Below are 23,018 nucleotides of genomic sequence, written 5' to 3'. Positions count from 1 at the left end.
CCTTCCAGATGCTGTTGGCAAAAAATCTAGCGACAGTCTCTGAACTCGTCAGTCTCTGTCAAAGCTTTGATGAACTATGCAAACAATGCATAGCCACCTGTCAATCTCCTTCTCAGGCCACTTCACTGTCGAGCTTGGCGGTTGCCTCGGATAACACTTCGCTGCTGCTACAGATCAGTGAGTTCGTCTTTGAAGAGGTGGCTCATCAGCTTTCTTTGATTCCACTTACACATAGCCAGTTGAGTTCTCCATTGACACCCACTCTCCAATGTGTCATCAAGGAGCAGGTAGCCGACCACATTTCACCTTCTCTCCAGCTGGCTCCGATGGCCACTCCCCTGACCTACGCCAAGGTCGCTACGAGGCCTGCACCACGGACCTACTGTCCCCTTCGCCCACCTTTGCGCCCGCCCGTATCCCCTCCAGCCCAGCCAGTGGTGCAGTATGCACGACCTCAAGACCATTGACGCACAGAAGACAATCGTCCGATTTGTTTTTATGGTGGCCGTGCTGGACACGTAGCACGTCACTGTCGCCTACTTACGCCGAACGTCCCCAACAATGTGCGTCGATATGTGCCACGTTTCCAACAACGCCGCAACTATTCAGACACCTTTGAATCTCCTCCTGCCGTCAAGACCACATTCTCCACTCGCCGTTCTTCTTCTCCTCGCCGCCGCTCCCTTTCCCCCATGCACCATCGGCGGAGCCCTCTGCGCCAGGAAAACCAAAAACCGCAGTTCAGGAGATGAGAACCGCAGTTCAGGAGATGAGAACCGCAGTGTCAGCAAAATGTATAAGGCCTCACACTTCACCAAAAAACATTATTGAAATTGCAATTGAAGGAACATTGATGCTAGCACTTGTCGACACCGGCGCTGCACTTTCAGCAATAGATACCCGTATTTGCCGCAAGATAGGAAAAATGACAACGACGCTTTCTGGACTGTCCCTTCAGATTGCCAACGCACAGCACGTCAAGCCATCTTGCACCTGCACCGCTTGTGTTGACATTCAGGCGTACCTTTATATTGTTGCGAGGAGAAAATATATATATTTACAATATATACAGTTACAAGGTTGTAGCTCAGTAGCCGGGGTGACACCCTCTACCGATCCTCGAGGCACTTCAACCTGCTCTTCACCTCCCAACGTCCTTTTGTCCACAGCAGCACAAACTCATACGTGACATTAACCCCTGGCGGCAGAAGCATCGTCTCGATGCTTCCTAGGGTGTCGAATCAGTGCACAAGTTATAGGACTTTAGTCGCGAAACGTGCACAATAGCAGTTCTTGGTGGGGCAGAAGATGTCGAAGTCACAAGTGATATCTCGTATATGAGGCTGGTGACTCGGCAAAGAACTCAGTATGGTCCGACGTATCACAGCAGCAGTTTTTCACAAAGGCCAACGCGACAGGAGGGTAACCAAAGCAGGACGAGTGACCCAGGGCTGAAATGAGCGTCCCGACGACAACTGTCGCAATGATGCTTTTGGATAGTATGAGACGCCAGAAGACAGTCACAGGCAATGCGTCGTGCTGTGGCCGCGCGAACAAGGGCATCGTGTGCATAGAGCGGGGTAGTGTTGGCATCGGAAGGGAGCAGCAAGTCGAGAGGCAAGAATGGGTCACAGCCATATAGTAAATAGAACGGAGAATAACCAGTAATATTGTGACGCAACGAATTGTATGCAAACGTCATGAAGGGTAAGGTGCAGTGCCAATCCTGGTGATCATCAGACATGTACAGGGACAGCATGTTCGTGAGTGTACAGTTGAGACGCTCGGTAAGTCTGTCTGTCTGTGGGTGGTAAGCCGTTGTGAACTTGTGGGACATGGAGCAAGAGCGAAGAAGGTCGTCGGCAACCTTAGAAAGAAAACAGCGACCTCTATCAGCTCGTAGGGAGGGCCTGCGTTATGGCATAACGCGTGGTATAGTCCGTCGCAATGACCACCCACTTGTTGCCCGAGGATGAAGTTGGAAGTGGGCCAAGGAGGTCCAGGCTGACACAGAAAAATGGCTTACTGGGGATATCTATACACTCAGTATGGTCTGACGTATCACGGCAGCAGTTTTTCACAAAGGCCGACGCCACAGGAGGGTGACAACGAGAGACAATGGAGGCTTCTTTCACCTATCAAGTACATTCTTCATTTTGGGAAATCCTCAGCGCACGCACACACATGCAGTCTGCGTTCTGTCGTGCCGCTCCACACGTGGCTTGCTCCGCCAATTACTTCACTCACTCAGTTCGTTGTCGCGTGCTTCCCGCATGCAGACCGTGCACACCCGCCTTTTATGTTCTTCCTCCTCGCCACACACTGTTGCATACCGTCCCATGCCTGCTACTCTACACATTTACCTACCATCTCGTGCCTGCAACCCTACGCCACCTGGCGCCAGCCCGGTACCCTCACCTGGTGTTGGCAAAGTTCGCAGGCAGCGACGTAGTTTCGAACAGAGTGATATAGCCCAGGCCAGAAAAATCGCCTGCGCATACGGTCGTATGTATGGGAGAAACCCAAATGACCAGCGGTGGGCACATCGTGTAACTGCGGGAGAATTGTCAAGCACAGATACTGTGGAACGACGAAAGGCAGTTCAGCACCATGTGGATTCATATTGCATCGGTATAAGGTCCCGTCCTGAAGAACAAACATATGGAGGGAAACGTCCTGTTGTTCTGAGGTAAGGCGTTCCATGACGGATCGTGCATATGGGTCACGACGCTTTCGTACGTGATGCGTGAGAAGAGATCTACAAAATGCAGGTATCTGTATCGGTTTCGGTGCCATCAGGAGGGTCGACAGGATAGCGGGAGAGGCAGTCGGCGTCCTTATGGAGCTTTCCAGATTTGTAGGACACGGAAAAGGTGTACTTTCGCAGGCGTTAAGTCCAGCGGCGAAGATGGCCTGTCGGGTCTCTAAGTGAGGATAGCCAACATAAGGCATGATGATCTGTCACAACGGTGAAATGTTGACCAAACAGGTAAGGGCGGAACTTAGCAATGGACCAAACAAGAGCCAAGTATTCACATTCTGTTATGGAGTAGTTGCACTCTGGTGCTGAAAGAAGACAGCTGGAATATGCGATCACATGATTGGTGTCCCGCTGTCATTGGGATAAGATAGCGCCAATGCCATGGCCACTTGCATCAGTGCGAACTTCTGTGTAGGCATGCGGATCAAAATGATCCATCAGGGTGGGTTGACAATGCGACTGATAAGCATTGAAATTGCTGCAGCCTGGTCAGGTTCACAACGTGTCCCTTTTGAGGAGGTCTGCGAGAGGACGAGTGGTTTCGGCAAAGTTCTGGATAAATGGCAGAAAATAGGAACACAGCCCTAGGAAACTTCAGACATCGGTAGAAGAATGCGGAAGTCGAAACTCACCAACGGCACGAACTTTATTAGGATCAGGATGGATGCCAACGGCGTCAACCAAGTGACCACGTACTCGTATTTGGCGGTGGCCGAAATGAAATTTTGCAGAATTGAGTTGTAGGCCAGCTCTTCGAAAACCAGCAAGGATAGCTGAGAGTCGGTGGAGGTGGCTCTCAAACGTTGGTAAAAAAACAATGATGTCATCAAGGTAGCAGAGGCATGTGGTCTACTTGAATCCGAGCAGAAGAGTCAATCATGAGCTCGAAGGTAGCAGGGGCATGACACAGTCTGAAAAGCATCACTTTAAATTGGTAGATACCATCTGGGGTGAGGAAGGTGGTCTATTCGCGATCCCGTTCATCCACTGCAATTTGCCAGTAGCCAGAGCGCAAATCAATAGACAAAAAATAACTGGCACCGTGTAAGTAGTCCAGCGCGTCATCAATATGCGGAAGCAGATACACGTCATTTTTGGTAATCTTATTGAGATGACGGTAATCGATACGAAATATCCAAATATTGTCCTTATTTTTAATCAAAACGACAGGTGACGCCCTTGGACTGCAGGCTGGCTCGAGTATATCTTTTGAGTGCAGTTTGTCCACCTCTGTTTGGATCACCTGGCGTTCAGCCGCAGACGCACGGTAGGGCGTCTGGTGTATAGGAGAAGCGTCACCACTCTGTATTGGATAGGTGACGACGCAGGTTCGACCTAGCGGGCGATTGCCAAAATCAAAGATGTCTTCATAGGACATCAGAATGCGGCGAAGGGCGTCGGCGTAAGCAGGTCGTAGATCAGTAGCTATCATTGGCGTAAACTTGTCGTTGCTGCAGCAGTGTCGAATCGTGGTTTGGGTGTAAGAGCAGCTACTTTACAGACTTCCAAAGAGGACAGCACAGCGAGAGATACACCCTCAGGAAGCACTTGCAGACACAAACCAAAGTTCAGAAGCGGAAGCCACGCTTTATTGTTGACAAGAGTTATAATTGAGCTTGGTAGTGCTATTTGACATGCCTGGAGGACGTCGCAAAGTGCAGACACCACGTAAGGACTATCTCGAAGTGGTGGAGAAGGCGACATGAGGACATAAGTCGCAGCATCAGGTTGCAGTCGAACAAATTCAGTAGAACGAAGTCGGGATTTGTGGTCATCGGTTGGGTCCGTTAAGTAATGGGGCAGTTCAAGTCGAAGGGTGCCGGTTGCACAGTCAACAAGTGCTGAATGGGCTGTCAGAAAGTCGATTCCAAGGATCACTTCATGGGGACACTCTGCCAGTACAGTGAACAGGACTAACACTGGACGGCCGGCAATGGTAACACGGGCGGCATATATTCCCATCATGGCTGTTGTACTGTCATTAGCTACTCGGAGGGCAGGCGACTTGGCAGATGTCAGGACTTTACGGAGACGGCTACGAAGATCTGATCGCATAACCGACACCTGAGCACTAGTATTGATGAGAACTTGAACAGGTACATCATCAGCAAAAAAGTTCAGCAAGGTTCGGTTGAGCAGTAGATGTCAGCAGAGGTTTTGCAGTCCAAGTCGTCAATGCAGCCTCACCTCCGGGGGCTGCATTGCTTAGTTTTCCGAGAAGTGGCCTGTGTAGCATGGGGACGTCGAGGTGTAGGCGAACGGGACTGACAGCATTGTGGCGAGGGCGAGCGGCTGGTGGTGTTTTCCCAAGAGGGAAGGCTGGCATAGTATGGTTCAGAGAGGGGCGACAGAGGCTGAGGGTCTCGGTGGAAGCGGCGATCAGCATATAGTTGCGGCAAGGAGTACCAGTGGCTACTGTGGCAGTAGTGGGAGATGTGACCGACCCGGGAGCAAGCAAAGCAAATTGGCCTGTCATCCGGTGTCCGCCACTCAGAGGGGTTCCGATATCGATTCGGGAATGACTGTCGAGGTGCAGCAGAGGCAATGACAGGAGCGGTAGGGGGGGTATGTGGGCGGACGGCAGACTGGATGTCCATATTTGCAATTTCATGGCGGTCAACAGCTTGAATGAGCGAGAAGGTCATGTTATCATCCGTATGGGGGCAGTGAGAACTTGGAGCTATAGCCTCAAGTTCATGACGGATGGCCTGTGTCAAGCTTGGCGTTGTAGGCAGGTGTGACCCCGGAGGGTCGTTATGTGACGCCGGAGGGTCGTTGCAGGAGGAAGCGGCAACTGTATTCGGAAGTCGGTCGAAGCGTTGTACAATGCATTTGCTCTTCGCTTGCTAAAAATTGCGGCATTCCTTTAATGATGGACTTAACCGTAGAGCAGTTCCTGTAAAGCACGAGGTTGAATGCATCGTCCATGGTGCCCTTCAGGATGTGTCCAACCTTATCAGCCTCCAGCATGTCCGCGTCCTCTTTACATTAGAGAGCCAGAAAGTCATGTATATATGTGATGTACAATTCGGTTGATGTCTGGGCACGAGACGCTAGCTCTTGCGTGGCCCCCATTTGATGTCCCACAGGTCTTCCGAAAAGATCACGTAGCTTTTCCTTGCAGGAGTCCCAGCTTCTAATGTCAGCTTCATGCATCTCGAACCATACCTTCGTGGTTCCTCCCAAGTAAAAGATCACGTTGGCGAGCAAAAGTGTGGCATCCCGCTTGTTGTGCTTACGGACGCGCTCCTACGACGTCAGCCAGTCTTCAACGTCGACCTTGCCAGTGGCAATGAAGATTCCTGGGTAACGTAGCTGGGTTAGCACTACTTCCATTGGTGTCTGAGCGGCAGAGGCAACGTCAGCAATGGAGGCAACGTCAGCAGCCATAACAGCGGAACTGATGTGACGCCCGCTGCAAAGATCCAGGGCCGTCTTGCGGTGAGAGTACCCCGCACTTTCACCAATATATCGCGAGGAGAAAATATATGTATTTACAATATATACAGTTACAAGGTTGTAGCTCAGTAGCCAGGGTAACACTATCTACCAATCCTTGAGACACTTCAACCTCCTCTTCACCTCCCAACGTCCTTTTGTCCACAGCGGCACAAACTCGTACGTGACAATATCACAGAATTCATCGTGTTGCCATCATGTTCACCCGATGTCATATTAGGTTAGGTCTTTCTCTCCACACATCATGCGATCATTGACTGCGCCCGCGGCGAAATCGAGCTGTTTCCATTTTCAACCAATACTATCACTGACCACAAGGACCCTTGTCGCAAAATCGCCGTTTCAGAAGACACCGTTATACCTGCCTGGTCTTCCGCTCTTGTCAGTATCTCTTGTGACTCTGTGGATGACGGCACAGTACTCTTCGCTCCGTCTGAACTCTTAGTTCGCCAACGGTTACTACCGCTGCCGTTCGCCGTCCTTGAGTTCAAAACTGGTGCCTCTCTGATGTGCGTGTCAAAACCATCGGCCGAACCACTTACATTATGCTGCCGTGAAAGCCTTGACAGAGCAGAGCCACTGGCCTCATCTTCAATATTTGACACGATGGCCGACTTCACTTATCTTTCCACTTTTGAGGCATCGCCTCCTCAGTCACTGCCGCATTCTTTTACGCCAGCTATTGCCAGTGACCTTACGACGATGCAGTGCAATAAACTTCTTCACTTGCTCTAAGGCTTCTCTTCCTCTTTTGACTGCCAAACAACATCACTCGGCCGCACAACATCTGTTTCACACGCTATCAACACTGGGAGCCATGCCCCCGTTCAACAGCATCCCTACCAAGTATCAGCGACTGAAAGACTCGTTATCAATGACCAGATGAACAATATGCTCAAACGTGGTGTCATCCAGCCTCCTAGTAATCTCTGGGCTTCACCAGCCATCCTAGTTAATAAAAAAAATGGCACCATACGATTTTGCATTGATTATGGAAGGCTTAACAAGATTACCTGAAAGGATGTATACCTGTTACCATGTATCGACGACGCACTTGACTGTTTGCAAGGAGCGGAGTTTTTTTCCTCCTTAGATCTCTGCTCTGGCTACTGGCAGGTGCCCATGGCTGACACTGACTGTTCTAAAACCATGTTTTTGCACCAGATGGCTTGTATGAATTCACTGTAATGTAGTTCGGTCTGTGCAATGCACCCACTACCTTTAAACACATGATATATGGCATCCTGCGCAACCTGAAGTGGCATACTTGTCTCTGCTACCTCGACGATATTGTCGTCTTTTCCCCTGATTTTCCTTCCCATCTTCGCCGTTTACATCAACTTTTGACCTGTCTGCAGAATGCTGGTCTCCAGCTTAACTTAAAGAAGTGCCTATTTGCAGCTCGAAAACTGACTATATTAGGCCACATTGTCTCCAAAGAAGGCATTCTTCCTAATCCTGCTAAACTTCACGCCATATCCGAATTCCCAAAGCCCACCAACTTGGAAGCACTACACAGCTTCATTGGCCTATACTCCTATTTTCGACATTTCGTTCGCAATTTCGTGACTGTGATCGCACCACTGAACCAACTTATTCAAGGCGACAATGAACTTTCTACTTGGTCAGAAGCCTCTGATGATGCCTTTATGTCTCACGTCGCCTACTCACGTCTCCGCCAATCTCGTGCCATTTTGATCCAGGCGCACCTACAGAACTTCACACAGATGCCAGTGGTGTCGGCCTTGGTGCCGTGCTCGCACAACATAAGCACACTAATGCCGAATATGAGGTCGCTTATGCCAGTTGTGCCCTCACAAAACCTGAAGCCAATTACTCAGTAACAGAAAAAGAGTGCCTGACTGTCGTATAGGCTCTTCAGAAATCTTGCCCATATCTCTACGGTCGACCCTTTGATGTGGTGACGGACCATCACACTCTTTGCTAGTTATCTAACCTCAAAGACCCGTCGGGCCGCCTCACTCGGTGGGCCCTCCGAATCCAGGAATATGATATCCGTGTCGTCGATCGCTCTGGATGCAGACACTCTGGCGCCAATGCCCTCTCGCGCTTTCCAGTTACTCCAGATGCCAGTACTACCTAGTCATGATATCTCACCACTTGACATTCTAGACATGGCCTCGGAGCTACGAAAAGACCCATGGATTGTCATGATATTCGATTTTTGTCAAATCCTCTGGCAGCTTCGGCACCTCAAGTGTTACGCCGACCGGCGCAGCATTTCACCATCCGTGACACACTTTTATACCGCCGCAACTACCACAATGAAATGACGGCCGCACATGGCTCTTAGTAGTGCCCTGCTACTTTCAAAACGATTTATGCTCCCCTTTTCACTCTGACCGGCAGTGTGGTCACAATGGAGTGTCAAGGACCTACACATGGCTTTGCCTACGACATTATTGGTGAGGGATGTACAACTTCGTCCACAAATACGTACGCTCCTGCATTGCTTGCCAACGATGCAAATGTGTCCCACATCTCTCCACTGCACCACTCCAGCCACTTCTCTCCCCAGCTCAGCCATTTGACTGTGCCGGCATTGATTTACACTGGCCTCTTTCATCTACTGGCAATGGCAACCGATGTATTGTTATCGCCGTAGATCATTTGACACAATACGCTGAAACTGCCTCCTTGCCTGCCGCATCAGCAAGACTTCGCCTCATTTATTCTAAACAACTTTGTTCTCCGCCATGGCACACCTCATGAACTGCTGAGCGATCGGGGTCACGTATTCCTCTCGGACGTCCTGCAGTCACTCCTATCTGAATGCCAAATTATTCACCACACTTCTACTGCTTATCATCCACAGACCAATAGCTTAACAGAACGATTCAACAGAACTCTTGGTGACATGCTATCAATGTATGTTGCGTCTGACCACTCCAACTGGGATCTTGTACTTCCATTCGTCACATACGCATGTAACACTGCCTCTCAAGCCACTACCGGATTCTGACCATTCTTTTTGCTTTGCGGCCGCTATCCCTCCAGCACCATTGATATGGTTCTCCCATACCGGCCAGACCTTGCTGAATGCTCCCCTGTTTCTACAGTCGCTCGGTATGCCGAGAAATGCCGACAACTGGCCCGTTTTTTGACATCTGCTCGACAGTGCCGCTAAAAAGAGTGTCATGACCTCCGGCCGCCCTCTTACCCCTTCCCCATCTACTCACATGTATGGCTTTGGGTCCCGCCTGTTGCTGTTCCTGGCCTTTCGTCCAAGCTCCTCCTGAAGTACCACAGGCCCTACCGCGTGGTTGCACAAACATCACCAGTTAATTACGTGGTTGGGCCCATGTCGCCATCTCTCGACCTGCATTGTCGGGGATGAGAGACTGCACATTGACCGGCTGAAGCCATATTACGATCCACTCACCTCTTCCTAGGTCATCAAGATGGCTACTCTTCAATTCCAGCGGTGATTGTGACGAAGAAGATCAGCAGGCTGAAAAGCCCCGTTGCCATCGCGTGGCTCGTACCCAGTTCACTCTCTGCCTGCGCCCTACCTGCTGGTGCTATGTTTGTCGCTGCTCCTCTTCGACCTGAATAAACCCCCTTTACACTCCAGATGATAATTTTGAAATTTAAGTCTCTTGTTGAACTTTTGAGCTAAACTGTTGCTGTCTTTTGTTTATCAGTGTCATGTTGAACCATAATGGTAGCCTTGTTGGGCATGCCCTTGACAGAAGTACTACGATGTCTAAAAATATATAGCCATGCAATAGCGTTAGGTGTGCTGCAACACACAGCATACAGTGGCGCTGATTGCGTGCTTGTCATCAACAGGAGCCGTCCTATGCGCAAGGAGCGCAGCTTCTCTGGAGGCCTTCCAGATGGCGGCTCTCCGACGAGACGTCGCAGTGGCCCTCGCAGCCATCCTTCATCCTCTCGCATGCGCTTCCCCCCTGTGGCTTCAGCCACTCCCAGCCAGGTGACAACGGACTTCACAGTGTTTCTGGTGCCAGGCCTAGATGTGAAGGTGAGTGGCCCCTCATTGAGGAGTGTTGCCTGGCCATCACCTGGCGGCTGGTTTTCTCAGGTGCACTACAATTCATGGACCATGGGAGGGGAGAGTCCAGTTGATCCACCTGCTCGCAAAGGGGGCACAAAAAAGGCCACACTATTTGCTTGGATAACACTGCAAAGCATCCCAGAGGTATGATTGCATGAAACTTTGTGACAACAGTAGTAATTGTGAAGTAGTAAAATATATGTTACTGTTATATAACTCATAAGTGCCAAATAAAATGTGGTGGGAAAATAATGTAATGATTTGGAATAGTGAAGCTTTGTAAAGGTGATTTCAGAATGAGAGCACAGTCAAGCCTTGTTATAACTAAACTGGTTGTCACAAACTAATGGACTTAACCAAATAATTGTAATCATCCTTGAAATTCCTATGCAAAAACATACATCTTGTTTTGCTGAAGCAAAGATTTCCTAAAGCTGTTATAATTGTAGAGGAGGATAGTGGGTTGTCCTCTATCCCTTTTAAGACACTTCTGATTTTGTCAGACCCCGACACCGTCGCATTGACTTTCTTACACAAGTCCAGTACATCTTCAATGTAGCTGGTAAGTGATTCACCCGGCTGCTGTGCACGTTCTCGCAAACGCGATTCTGTTCACAGCTTGCGTACAGCAGGGCGACCAAACACAGCCACTAAAGAGGTTAGTTACCACAGCATGCCTCTGTCTACACAGCCGAAGTTTATACAATATGGACTGTGGTTGAAAAGATCATCGCTGAAAAATACGAAAACACAGTCATATAGACCGATTCGTTAAGCACACTGAAAGCTCTACACATGAAATCCGAATATGAACCCCTGTTAGAGGATATCTTAAACGTGGTAACTACAAACAAATATGGCAGATAATTAGGTTTTGCTGGGTACCAAGCCATGTTGGGATACTGGGTAATGAAGCAGCGGATAGATGTGCATCAATGGCAGCGTACAAAGACATAACGGACACAACACATTCAAATATAAAGATAGCATCAACGCAATTTGGAAGGCCTTGAGGTCAAAATGGCAACACGAATGGGACCATTGTATAAGCACCAAGCTACATCTTACTAAACCTGTAATTGGCGAGTGTAAGAGGTGCAATCACCAGCAACGGTTCTGCAAAGCTATCCTGTGCCGACTTCGGATTGGACACACACATCTGACACACAATTTTCTCCTTCGAAAAGAGAGCCTGCCAACTTGCGAAAAATGCCATGAACCTCTTGCAGTGATACACATCCTTATGACATGTCCACACATTAATACACAGGGACGGATGCTTTTACACAATCTCTTTAATATACATGTACCTTTACACCCTGCCCTACAACTGGGAGATGACCCGCTAGTGTCATTTACTAACTTGTTTTACTTTTTAGAAACAACTGGTTATTTACACCAACTATAATGTAACACAGGTTTATCTGCTTTAACATTGCATCTTCTATTGTCTTGTGACTGGCACAGCATGGCCTGAGTAGCCTTTGCGCCATTAAATCCCAACTAACCAACCAACCAACTAAAGAGGTTTTGAACGAGGATCACGTCGGAAAGTCGGCCTCATGGTTTTTGTACCAGAGACTGGTGACACCCGCGAGGTAGAAGAGCACGTTGCTCAGTTTGGCGGGATCGTCCCATTTGTTGTGGGTGCTTACCCTTTCATCTGTCGTCAGCCAGTTCTCGACGTCTACATATCTCGTCTGCGCCACTGAAAATGGTAGGGTCCCTATGGCGAGGCACACCAGAGCACAGGACTGGCTGAAGATGCACTGGGATCGTGTCTTCAGGCATGGTTGAGCGTAGGATACAGGATCGAAGTTCTAGGATTGGCGTTATAGGCCAAAGCAACCTCCACTACTTGTAAAGGCGTTTATTAGTCACCGGCATTTGGGACTGACCATTGGAGCAGGGCACAAACTCTGAGCACACACGGCATTCACGGGCAAAAGCGCTAAAGATAACAAACAATTTTGAGTTAAGAATGAAATTTACTGATAATTCCACGCCAATTCGGCTAGAATACGGCAGTGTGTGACACTGCTAGTAAATCCTCTGATGCGTGAGTTTTGCTTTCAGCTACTTGGCTGATGGCAAGGAGGTAGCTTGGTGTCTGAAGCGAGCAAACGAAGTGGTGCGTCATCTGCATGAAACGAATAGGCAGTATCGGTCATGTGGAGCACACATTGCCGGCAGCCAATGAAAGCGGACACTGTAGAAAGAAAATTCCATCCTAATATCAGCTGTTGGGCACACAAGTTTACAACTGCGAATTGCACCTAATGCAGAAGTCTATAAACATAGACATGAGCATTGCACATGACGGAAGGTCGAATGGTGTCCCCTTGAGTAGCAAGTTGTGTAGGTCCATCATAGGGGATGGTAACTTTCCAGAGACGTGACCACAAATTACGGTGAATAATTGACAAACTAGCACCAGTGTCTATTAATGCTTCCATGTGTACTCCTTCCACTAAAAAAGATAGCATATTATATGGACGCATTGGAGGAATTTCTGTCCTGTCGTGCATGCAGCTTTTCCTCCAAAAGCTGCATAATTTAGTTTTCAGAGTGACGGTCGGCAAACTGAGAGGCTGGTTGAAGTGGTGACGTAGAGCTATGAAGGGGTGACGGCAAGCGGTGTCTGGCAGGATGGCAGCTAGGAGCCACCTCAGACATTGCAGGTGGCGATCGAAAACGGCCAGGACGTGGAGCATAAGGACAGCGGTGGAAAGTGGCCCCATCAGAAAAGTCGGCCTGTTCGTATGTGTCAAATCCACGATGCTTGTCTTGCTGTCGCTTGTGACAAAAACGTATGATGTGGCCACGATATCCACAGTAGTAATAGATACGTTGAGTCGGATGCCATAGCGGATAGTATGGTTGAAGAGGTACGCTGGTAGACATCGAAGCCAAGTGGGCCGGTGTCGGTTTTGGAGGCATTGACGCAACGTAGGCTGGGCTAACCGCGGCTACTTGTGCATATGTTGGTGGAGGCCTAGGGGGTAGAGTGTCCGTATATGCAGTACCAGCCATGGACGCCAACTCCCCCTTTACAACGTCATGCAAAAGGGTACTGGAGGTGTGGGAAGTAATGGGACCTGCTGAGAAGCCTAGAGACTGCAGCTCTTGTATGATTGCGTGGACCATTGCGTGCAAAGAGGAATCGGCTGTGGGTTGGTTTCAGGGGTGTCCAGCAGCAGTCAGACAGATTCGACTTCATCAAGGTGCTGGCACATAGATACAATATCAGCAACGGTAACCGGGTCCATGATGGCCAACGCATTGAAAGCTGTAGTCCCAATGCCTTTGAGTATGTGGCGTAAGCTGTCTGATTCTGTCATAGAAGCGTTGATGCATTGACGAAAAGCGCGGACATCCTTTGTATACGAGGTATAGGACTCGCCGAGTTGTTGCTTGTGAGTGTCAAGTGTCTTCTTCACAAGGGCGGAACGAACCGCCGGAGTACCAAAAACTTGTCGGAGCCGCTGATTGAAAGTACTCCAGTTGGTGAAGTTGATCTCGTGGTTGAAAAACCAAGTCTTCGCTACACCCCTGAGATAGAAGGATACATTGCATAACTTCAGCTCCTTGTCTCAACGGTTAGCAGAATTCACCCGGTTGTAGTTGTTGAGCCAATCCTCCACATCTTCACCACGAAGGCCAGCGAACAGATGGGGATCACTCTGGGGCCCACTGATGATCAAAGAAGGAGATGGTGCAGCAGGTGTAGCTGAGACTGTAGATGTAGAAGTGCCGGAATGCGGAATGCTCGTCCTGCAGCACGCGGGGGGTACAGCTGGCACAAACGGCGACCCGAGCGAAGCTCCGGGAGGTAGAGTGGGCGACCAGAGGACAAGGGACCGAGGAGCAACCTCCACGACGTGTGACGTAGCAATTAACACGACCTTTAATACACCCTGAAGAGGTGGTGGACCGATCACACTACAGGCACAGATCAATCTCAAGATGAGTCCCCACAAACAATGATGACAAAGAATCCGATGGGATGATAATCATGTGCAGACGATGAAGAAGTGCATAAGAAATGCCCACAGTATGTATATATTGTAAGGACCTGCCAAAGAACTCCATACACACTTCCTCAGTTATGAAGCCTGCTAGCCTACCAGTCACAAGCTGCCACCTCACCGTCCAGAGACGGCATCCAAGCCTCCTCTGCAGCTCTAGGGCAGGACTCTACCGTTGATCTCATCCAAGCCATTACCAAGCTGACACAACAACTCCAGATGATGATAAACACCTTCATAACATCAGGCAGTTGTGCCATAATTCGACCTCACAATGAGGCAGTGCTTCGGCCTCTCAATCTGCAACCCGTCTTGTCTGGGAACACCGTCCATGCTTCCCTTGGTGAGGATATCCTCCCAGGCATTACTTCGACCTCCAAACCACCAAGGGATACCGTCCATCCTTCCTTGGTGGTAGAACTAGCATGGTGAGCACAATGATTGCACTCTCCGTGGACACTGCCTCTGGTTCCTTGGGCAGGCTGACGGAAATGGGGCACTGCGACTTCCAGCAGCTGGCTTTCATGGAAATATTGGCGTTTTGCGGCTTTCAAGACAACACCATCCTTTGGGTTCACGCTGTCAGTGCCTTGGGTGACCGTCATGTTTGGGCAGACCAAAAGAGATAGCTGGTTGCAGCAAAACGACTTTGCACTGCTACGAAAGCATGGGACAGCTACGAAAGCATCAAGCAGTGGTCCTAGCCTGAATGGAGTGCAGCTCTAATAGCTGCTTTTGGCCAGCTTCCTTGTGCATGTGGTGAGTCCAACCAGTGCCATTCTGCGCACAGTGCTCCAAGAGTTATTGCTTTGATTCTGCAGCAGATCTGCTCTGCAGCCCTCCGACAGAGAAGTCGGCCATAGAACCTCTGTGAAGCCTGCTTTTGCCACTGTGGCTCTCTAACTCTGTGTCAGTAACTGACATCCCACATTCATTACCAGAGGTTGAGACCACTTCCAATCCACAGCAGTTGGCAACGCTAAAGCCCCTCAATTTTTCATAAGTAGCACCATTCTTAGATCTTTCCGCCACCCCGCTCACCCTGGTGCTTCCTCCTCCTCGCCTCCTGTCTCCCCAGCCTCCTCCGCTCCACCATTGGCCAATCCGTGTCACATGGAAGCAGGCGCCGCGCTTTTGTATATTTTTTTCTTTCCAGAGCGGAGCAGGCGCCGCGCTTTTGTATATTTTTTCTTTCCAGCGCGCTCCGACCTCCATTGTTGGGCCTGCGTGACAAAAGTACGGCAGGCGGACTGACAGAATGTGTTAGCGTAATAGAATGTGTTAGGGTCGAGAACTTAATTGTGATGCCGTGCTGCTGTGCTGCTGCGTCTTCGGTTGCCGCAACAGACACATGGAGGGCAAAAAGCTTTTTTGCATTGCCATCCGGCGGGCGCAACTCAAAAAGAAAAGTATAGATTCACAAGATCGGGCGGGTTGTCTTCGAGGAAGTGGCAAAGAACGCACGGCTTCGTGAAGTAAGTGCCACGGCTCCTCACAACCTCATCTTTTTAGCCTAGTTGACAACTTCCGCTTTGAAAAAGTGTATGTGTTCATGCTCTGCGTGGTTTTTAGCGCGCTGAAGTTTGACTTTTTTTCGAATGTGCTCTCTTTGTTTCATGTAGTTTCGTCTTGCGGTGAAAGTGCATGCATCTGCAGCTGGCCTGTGACATAGAAGCGACTTTATTCTGGGTGTGTTTTGAGCTCCACCAGAAGTTAGCACATTCTTGACGCTTTTGCAAGGCTCACTATGACTTCTGGAGGCAGTCTTTTACCTTCGAATGTACGCCCGCATGTATTGATTTGGTTTGTGGTGATTAACGTTTTTAACGTCCCAAAGCGACTAAAGCTATGATGGAGGTCGTAGTGGATTGCTCCGGATAACTTTATCTAGATCGCCAGGGGATGTTTAACGTGTACTTTGATCGTATAGTCGTACGCGGGCCGGTAAATTCCTCGTTGGCATTTCATAATTCTCGCACAGGCGCGCTAGCGCTGCTTTAGAAGTTGGCGCCTCTGCACGATTGTATTTCTTCAATATATTTTATTTACTAGTTGTAACACCGTGTCATTATTTCGTACTATTGACGGCGCCTCCAGGGCACCAAAACTGCAACGGGAGCACCAAAGCTAGAACCAGGGCTGGATGGGGCTCGCTGAAACCTGTGCATGCCAAGGGAGTATAAGATAGGCTGACCGCTATAGTGGACAGCCAATTTTGTATGCGAAGGCTCCCTGCACCGCCTGCTTTATTGTAATGTCACGTGCTCTTCAGAGGCCTCCGTTAGCCGTTACGTGTTCCCTCCTAGAGCAGTACTTGTAAAAAAAAAAAACAATCTATCGTCACGATTACCAAAGCACCCCGCAATGAAAAAAGCGGCCCTGTTGCCAGGCATTGCTGACCGCCGACAGTCGGAATCTCTCACGCGCCGGCCGAACAAAAGTATCCTGCAGGCACGTAAATGAACCTACAAAACCACGTACACATACTTTCACGCTGTCAAAACCTGAAGCTTTGGTAATTACGCGCGTCTTTGAGCACACCGCAGGCTTGCGTCGTGTTTCAGCAACACGAACTGTCAACGTGCCCGCACTTTACGCCTTAAATACGCCTTGAATAATAGTCCTTTTCTCTGTTTCTTTCACAATTCCAACACGACATTTTTAAGGCCAGTTACCGACTGATGAAGCAAGATCTCTATTGAAAAAACTGCTCAGCAGGGCTCGAACAAGCTTTTCCGCAGATTTCCTCCCGTAGCATGTTAGCCGTCGTGTGCTACGGCAGGCCCAACACCGGCGCCGCCGCCGCCGAGGCCTCGCCGAGCGGAGGAGGAAGGAAGTGAATGGCGCTACTTTGGGAGATTGAGGGGCTTTAGGCAATGCGGCCTCCAAGCTCGCCATCAGTTGGGCGCATGAAGGGGCCGGCTCTTTGGGTGATGCCATAGGCTCCATCCGAGCTTGTGGGTAACACTCAGCAGACTACCACTTCTGCTGTGACCTACTGCCAAGTGGCTTCCATGCTCAGGATTTTTAAAAGCTATTATGTTCAGCCTAGAGCGACGGCCACCAAAACTAAAGTTCTAGGTTACAACCATTGGCCATCTGTCCTCGTGGACGTGCCGGGCCTGTCAACTTCTTAAAAACTCACGTCTTCGTACCGACCATAACCTAGTATCGCGCCCTCATCCTTGAACAGCTGAACTGCACGCAACAGGTCATCAAGCTCCTGTAATGGAGTGCTAACAACTCAGGACCACAGCAACATGTCCATAGACCCTAAAAATGAGATACTTTTGGACCCATCAGACCTACACCTCCAGACTTCGCAGCAGTCATTGGCCAAATGCAGAGACGTTCATGCCTCGCCTAGCAGCATCTTGCTGAAGAGAGCCAGGGAGACCAACAAGGGTGTGATCACCATTGCTGAAGATTTGTGCAGGTCCGAGGTCATCGTCAATTGAGACCTGCCCATGCGGCCCAGATCTTTCCATCATCCACTTTTGCAGTACAGATAAAGGGCCAGTCATCTCCTGCAGATGGTGTGAACACTGACCAGGACGGCACGGCAGCATGCAGTGTTTTATCAAGATCTACCAGTTCTAGCACCTTGAGAGCCTTGTTCTGTCAGCAGCAACTCTGCAACAGCATATGTAAGTTGTGTTGCATTTTAGCCTGGATGCTTACCTCCTCATTGAAGAAGACACGTCATAGACAAGCCCGATTCATTGAGACTGACTGTGATCAATGCAACAAACCATGTTTAGTGCTACAAACAGCGGTTATGCATCAAGGATTTCCTGCCACCTTTTCCCAACAGCGACGGGCTAATCATCTTCGATGCCAGCAATCATAGTGCAGCACTCAGTGCCACCCACCAGAGTAGCTGGTTGCACATGCACTGAACAGCTCAATGATGACAAATTCTATTTCCCAGTCTTGTTGACTATGGTTTTAACCACCCATGCATCCGCACAACCACCAGAACCATCTTTGGCAGCGTGGCAAGTCACAGCATGGTGCCACAGCATGTGTAATGATTCTCACGAAGACAAAGAACCACACGCTTGGGTGCTCGGATTGCGGGCACAAGGAAAGAGAGGAAAAAGTAAACCAGGCGTTCTACGTAATAACCTTTTGTCTGCTTCTCTCTATTGCAACATACAGTGTGGCCCAGCTAATTTTAACCAGAGTTTAAAAATATGCAAATGCCACATAACTGGACAGAACAAACGTAATAATGTTTGCCGTCGCTTGGAGATACTAAAGTTACTTTCTAATTCCACCTAATTAGATAACTAGTCTTAATTAATCAACTTCTCAAATATTATAATTAGTTGAAAAGTGTCAATGACAAAATTGTTGAGTGACATGAAAAACTCCCCATAAGGCTTTCTGTTGCTCAACACGTGCTACATAAAAGTGCTTTTCTGAGCGTAAGAGAAGCCCGCAAATGCATGCAAAATTGCTATGCCACTGGCCGCGCAAAGCACTTTGCGTGTATTCCCAGGCTTCTTTCACTCTTGGAAAAACACTTTTATGTAGCACATATTGAGCAACGGAAAGCTGTATTGGGAGTTTTTCATGTCGCTCTACAATTTTCTCTTTGACACTTTTCATCTGATTATATTTGAGAAGTTGATTAATTAATTAAGACCAATTATTTAATGAGCAGAATTTTTAAAAATAATTTGAGTACCTCCAAGCGACAGCAAACAACATTATCTTGGTTGTGTACATCTACACGGCATTTGCATGTTTTTAAACTCTGGCTAAAATTAGCTGGGACACCCTATATATATATATGTAAATGCACTCAAGACGAAGGGTTTCGCGTCAGACCCAAAGGTATAACATTCAAAAAAGAAAAATGACGAACGTTATGGCATATATTTTTACTGACGTTTCGGCCGGGGCCTTCGTCGGGGTAACGAAGGCCAGTCCTCCGGCCGAAACGTCAGTAAGAATATATGCCGTAACGTTCGTCTTTTTTTCTTTTTTGAATGTTACACACACACACATGCACGCACGCACACGCACACACACACACAGAGGGTGTCCCAGCTAATTTGTTGGGACATCCTGTATGTGCCACTGGGTGTATGTGCTAAGGATGTATGTACATCCTTAGAAATTCATAGACACACAAATTGGAGCTAGCAGAATATGTAGTGTGGGAGTAACCTGAGCAAAGTGGAACAGCACTAGAGTGCACTCTTGCACTTTTGCAAGTGTGACTTCAAACCTCAAAGCAAGGCCTCATGGCCCTTTAATGGAAGGCAGCTTTTCAAGGGGTGCAATTAATGCTGTCATGGTTAATTGTGCAGTTCTAACCACTTTCTCATTGGGCACAAAGCCTTTAATTTAATATGGGCACAAGCCATGTAGGACAACTACCCAAACTGTGGTTTCTTTCTTTTTACTGGCTTCTTTTTTATACTGCACTATCTTTAGTATCGGCCTGCAAAAATGGCCAGATACATAACAAAGCTTGGTTGAGAGAGACATGAATGCTTCACATTAAGAGCTTGGTCTCTCGCCATCTTCTTACAACAATGGCAATAGCACCAGCTCTAATGATGGGCAGTTGCTTGGCCCCTGTCAACACTATTTTGGGGGTAGTTCCAGGGCAGTGGATGCTTTTGTTTTATTCGGTAACCAACATTTCTTTAACATCATAACTCACAAGAGTAGCTCTTCAGTACCCTTTCGGGGTGGGAGTATGCAGGCTCGCTCCATGAAAACATTGTTGGTGCCAAAATGCATCTGCCAGGGACTTAAGTGTGGTGGTAAGTTAGATGTAGGAAGTATTATGGAACATTGGCAGGAATAAAGAAAACCTCTTTGGTCCAGAAATTTTATTGTAACAGTATTTGTTATGCAGGAAACTCACTTCGTTATGAGGGAACTGACATGTTGCGCAATGAAGGTATAGAGGCATTTATGTGCACCAAGCAATAATCGCATTATACTTGTATAGCCTGTTACTGCTGTTAAGAATTCCACCTTTTCTTCGCAGGAAATATATAATGTAACTTTATGTTGTTCAGGAAACAGTGATAAGCCCACACATCCTGGACTTCCTGGAACAAGCACTTGAAGCCATACCCATGCAGCAGGCTGCAAAAGCATCACCTGTGGCATCAGTTGGTAAGGACTAAATTGTGCATCTTTAGCGTTGCCTGGCTCATTTGTGGCCCCACATAGTGCTGTGCAAGTTTGTCCACGTTTTGAATGCCAGGTTTAGTTGCCTGTTAGTGGCCAGTTACCAGCCCCTGTTGCATTTTTTACAAGCATTAAACATTTCATATGGTTCGATTTCATGGCACATCTGTACAAGCTACTGTTACGCTTGCCCTATTAGGAACGTCTGAGAGCAGTGCATCTTGTCCTGTTTCCTCACTTTTTATGCATAAATGTCTGGCTCTGCAATGAGAGCGCTTAAGCGTTGCATCGTAGGTTGTGACAACAGCCTTGCAAACACGGCAAAGACGTTGCAGCCTGTGCGTTACAATGTAAAACTCCTAGTATTCGGGCACAAGACGCTTCCAGTACATTCTTCCGGTTCTACCCAAATAAACGCTTCCACATTCCATGTAATCCAGGTAGAGTAACTGCCTACGATACAAGTCACTATTTCAAGAGATTTTCACCCCGTACCACAAATATCTAAGTTTTTATAATCACAGGTAGTGCACGGTAGTGCAATCAAGCAAAATAACATCGTGCAACTTATCAGTTTTAACTCTCTCTACAGCAGTTTCATTCTTGATGGGATCTAGCTTGCAGTTAAATGCGGTCTGATTTCAAGAATCATTTGCAACAATTTCGTGGTCTTAGAGCCCAGTTTTTTCTGATCACTTTCTACTGAGTTTGAGCCCTGACCTATGCCCTATGACCTATGATTTACCTATGGTTGGATATCAATAGTAGCAACATTGACCACCCATCCACCATAATAGCATAATACCAGCAGAAAGGGCTTGGCAGAAATAGCAAGTGCCTATTAACATAGGTAATGGCCGACCTGCAAAAGCAGTGATGGCTGTTGTCTTCTAAGCAGCAGTCCTTGCATTGTTCCTCTTGACGAGTGATCGCTAGTGATGTCGCACTTGTTCTGGCATAATGTCCAGAGCCATCCAAACTTTCATTTCCACAAACATTGAAGAAGACAGGAAATTGGGTTCTTCTGTCTCCTGCTGGATGTCGCAAAAATGCAGTAGAACCCATCTCACGATGACTGTCAAAGGTAATGCATTCAGTATTCAATTAATTTAGCGACACAATGTATTGGCACCGTCAAAACGAATTGTGTATGAGGCATGTACTGCAACAGGATTCCTCTTTCACGCTTCGCTAAACACACCCAGCACCATCTAGTGCCGCTGCTGTGACATCTGCTTGTATCCTCTGAAATGCATGGTACACCGGTACATGCGGGCGGTGAGAAACGTGTCATGCAGCAATCGAGCTCCTCTTTCGCACTACTTTCTGAGCATGTTGCACCATCTAGTGGCACTGCCAGGAAGTCCAAGCATGGCCTCTGAGAGGAGAAACGTAGCGTGCCGATGTCTGTAAACACTGAGAATTGGTCACTCGCTTGCCGCACAATCAGTGGCACATACTCAGTGACCCAAGTTGGTGATAGGTTCATTGAAGAGGGGCTTCAATTGGGAGACTCACAAAGATGCTAAAGAATAAGTTAAGGACCGCACAAAGAGTGCTGGAATGAAGAATGTTAGGCGTAACGTTAAGAGACAGAAAAAGAGAAATGTGGATCAGAGAGAAAAGGATTAAAGCCGATATTCTAATTAACATTAAGAGAAAAAAAAGGGAGCTTGACTTTCTGTGGTTCCAACTTAATCATTCATTTTCTAACAAGTTATTTGTTTCTAATGTATTATCACACCTAGTTGAATTTTATTGCTAAATAGTAATTTATTATTTGGTAAAGCTCTTTTCTCTCACCCTGAGCTTTCAATGTGTGTGCAAACATAGTCTTTGCTTTCATTTCCCAATTTTACTTTTAACCAAACATGTGTTATGGATACAGCTCAGTTTATTTTTGGCTGTTTTTTTCTTTTGCTTATTTTTGTAACTTGTTTTTCAAATGTCCAAACCATATATCTTAGTTCCTGTTTTCTGGGAAAGCTAGGCTCACAACATTCACTATGCATGCCTTCTTGCACATGTAAATCCTTTTCATTTTTGTATCCCCTATTTTTTATCCCCTATTTTTCTTTCCCCTACTTGTTATCTTGCTATCACAGCTAAATGCTGTCAGGACAGATGTACACGTGGCGGTGGCATTGCGATTTTAGCAAAAGACAACATTCAGACCACACCCCTACCTAACATTACCAGCGCAGAAGCACTGTTTTGTAGGATCACAATCGGCGTATATTCCCTTTATGTTGGTACAATGTACAGAGCACCGAATTCTGGCCCAGAGCCATTACATATATTGTCTGATTACATGCAGCATCACCTCCAAGGGGACAAAAAAGTTGTCCTTACGGGGGATTACAATCTACCAGGTATAAAATGGGATTCGTACAATGCTGGTGTTGTCGATAAGGACAGCACTGAGGCGATACTTGATATGGCCTTCAATAGGGGTTTAAAGCAAATCATTCAGCAACCTATACATGTCACTTCGTCGAGCAGCACAATTCTTGATCTAACTTTTGTGAGTGAAAACATTCCTGTAGAGAACATATCATGGGAAATTATTGAC

The 23,018-nt window shown here is 47.9% G+C and overlaps 1 protein-coding gene across 6 annotated transcripts in view; it reads left to right on the top strand.

Moving 5' to 3' along the window:
- Nucleotides 1-23,018, top strand: part of tweek (transmembrane protein KIAA1109 homolog tweek) — a 647,796-nt gene that overhangs the window by 511,478 nt on the left and 113,300 nt on the right. For all 6 annotated transcript variants that reach the window (XR_008613545.1, XR_008613544.1, XM_050182732.3 and 3 more), the window contains exons 49-51: nucleotides 10,034-10,226; nucleotides 10,287-10,403; nucleotides 20,332-20,431. Coding sequence is in view for 4 of the 6 variants with exons in the window: in XM_050182732.3 (XP_050038689.2) it covers nucleotides 10,034-10,226; nucleotides 10,287-10,403; nucleotides 20,332-20,431 (410 nt within the window). In the remaining 2 variants the exon portion in view is untranslated. The remainder of the gene's footprint in view (nucleotides 1-10,033; nucleotides 10,227-10,286; nucleotides 10,404-20,331; nucleotides 20,432-23,018) is intronic.

The sequence above is a fragment of the Dermacentor andersoni genome, chromosome 4 (genome assembly GCF_023375885.2).
Source record: "Dermacentor andersoni chromosome 4, qqDerAnde1_hic_scaffold, whole genome shotgun sequence".
Lineage (NCBI taxonomy): Eukaryota > Metazoa > Arthropoda > Arachnida > Ixodida > Ixodidae > Dermacentor > Dermacentor andersoni.
Note: the sequence above shows the minus strand (reverse complement) of the source record. Positions and strands in the feature narration are given on the sequence as shown.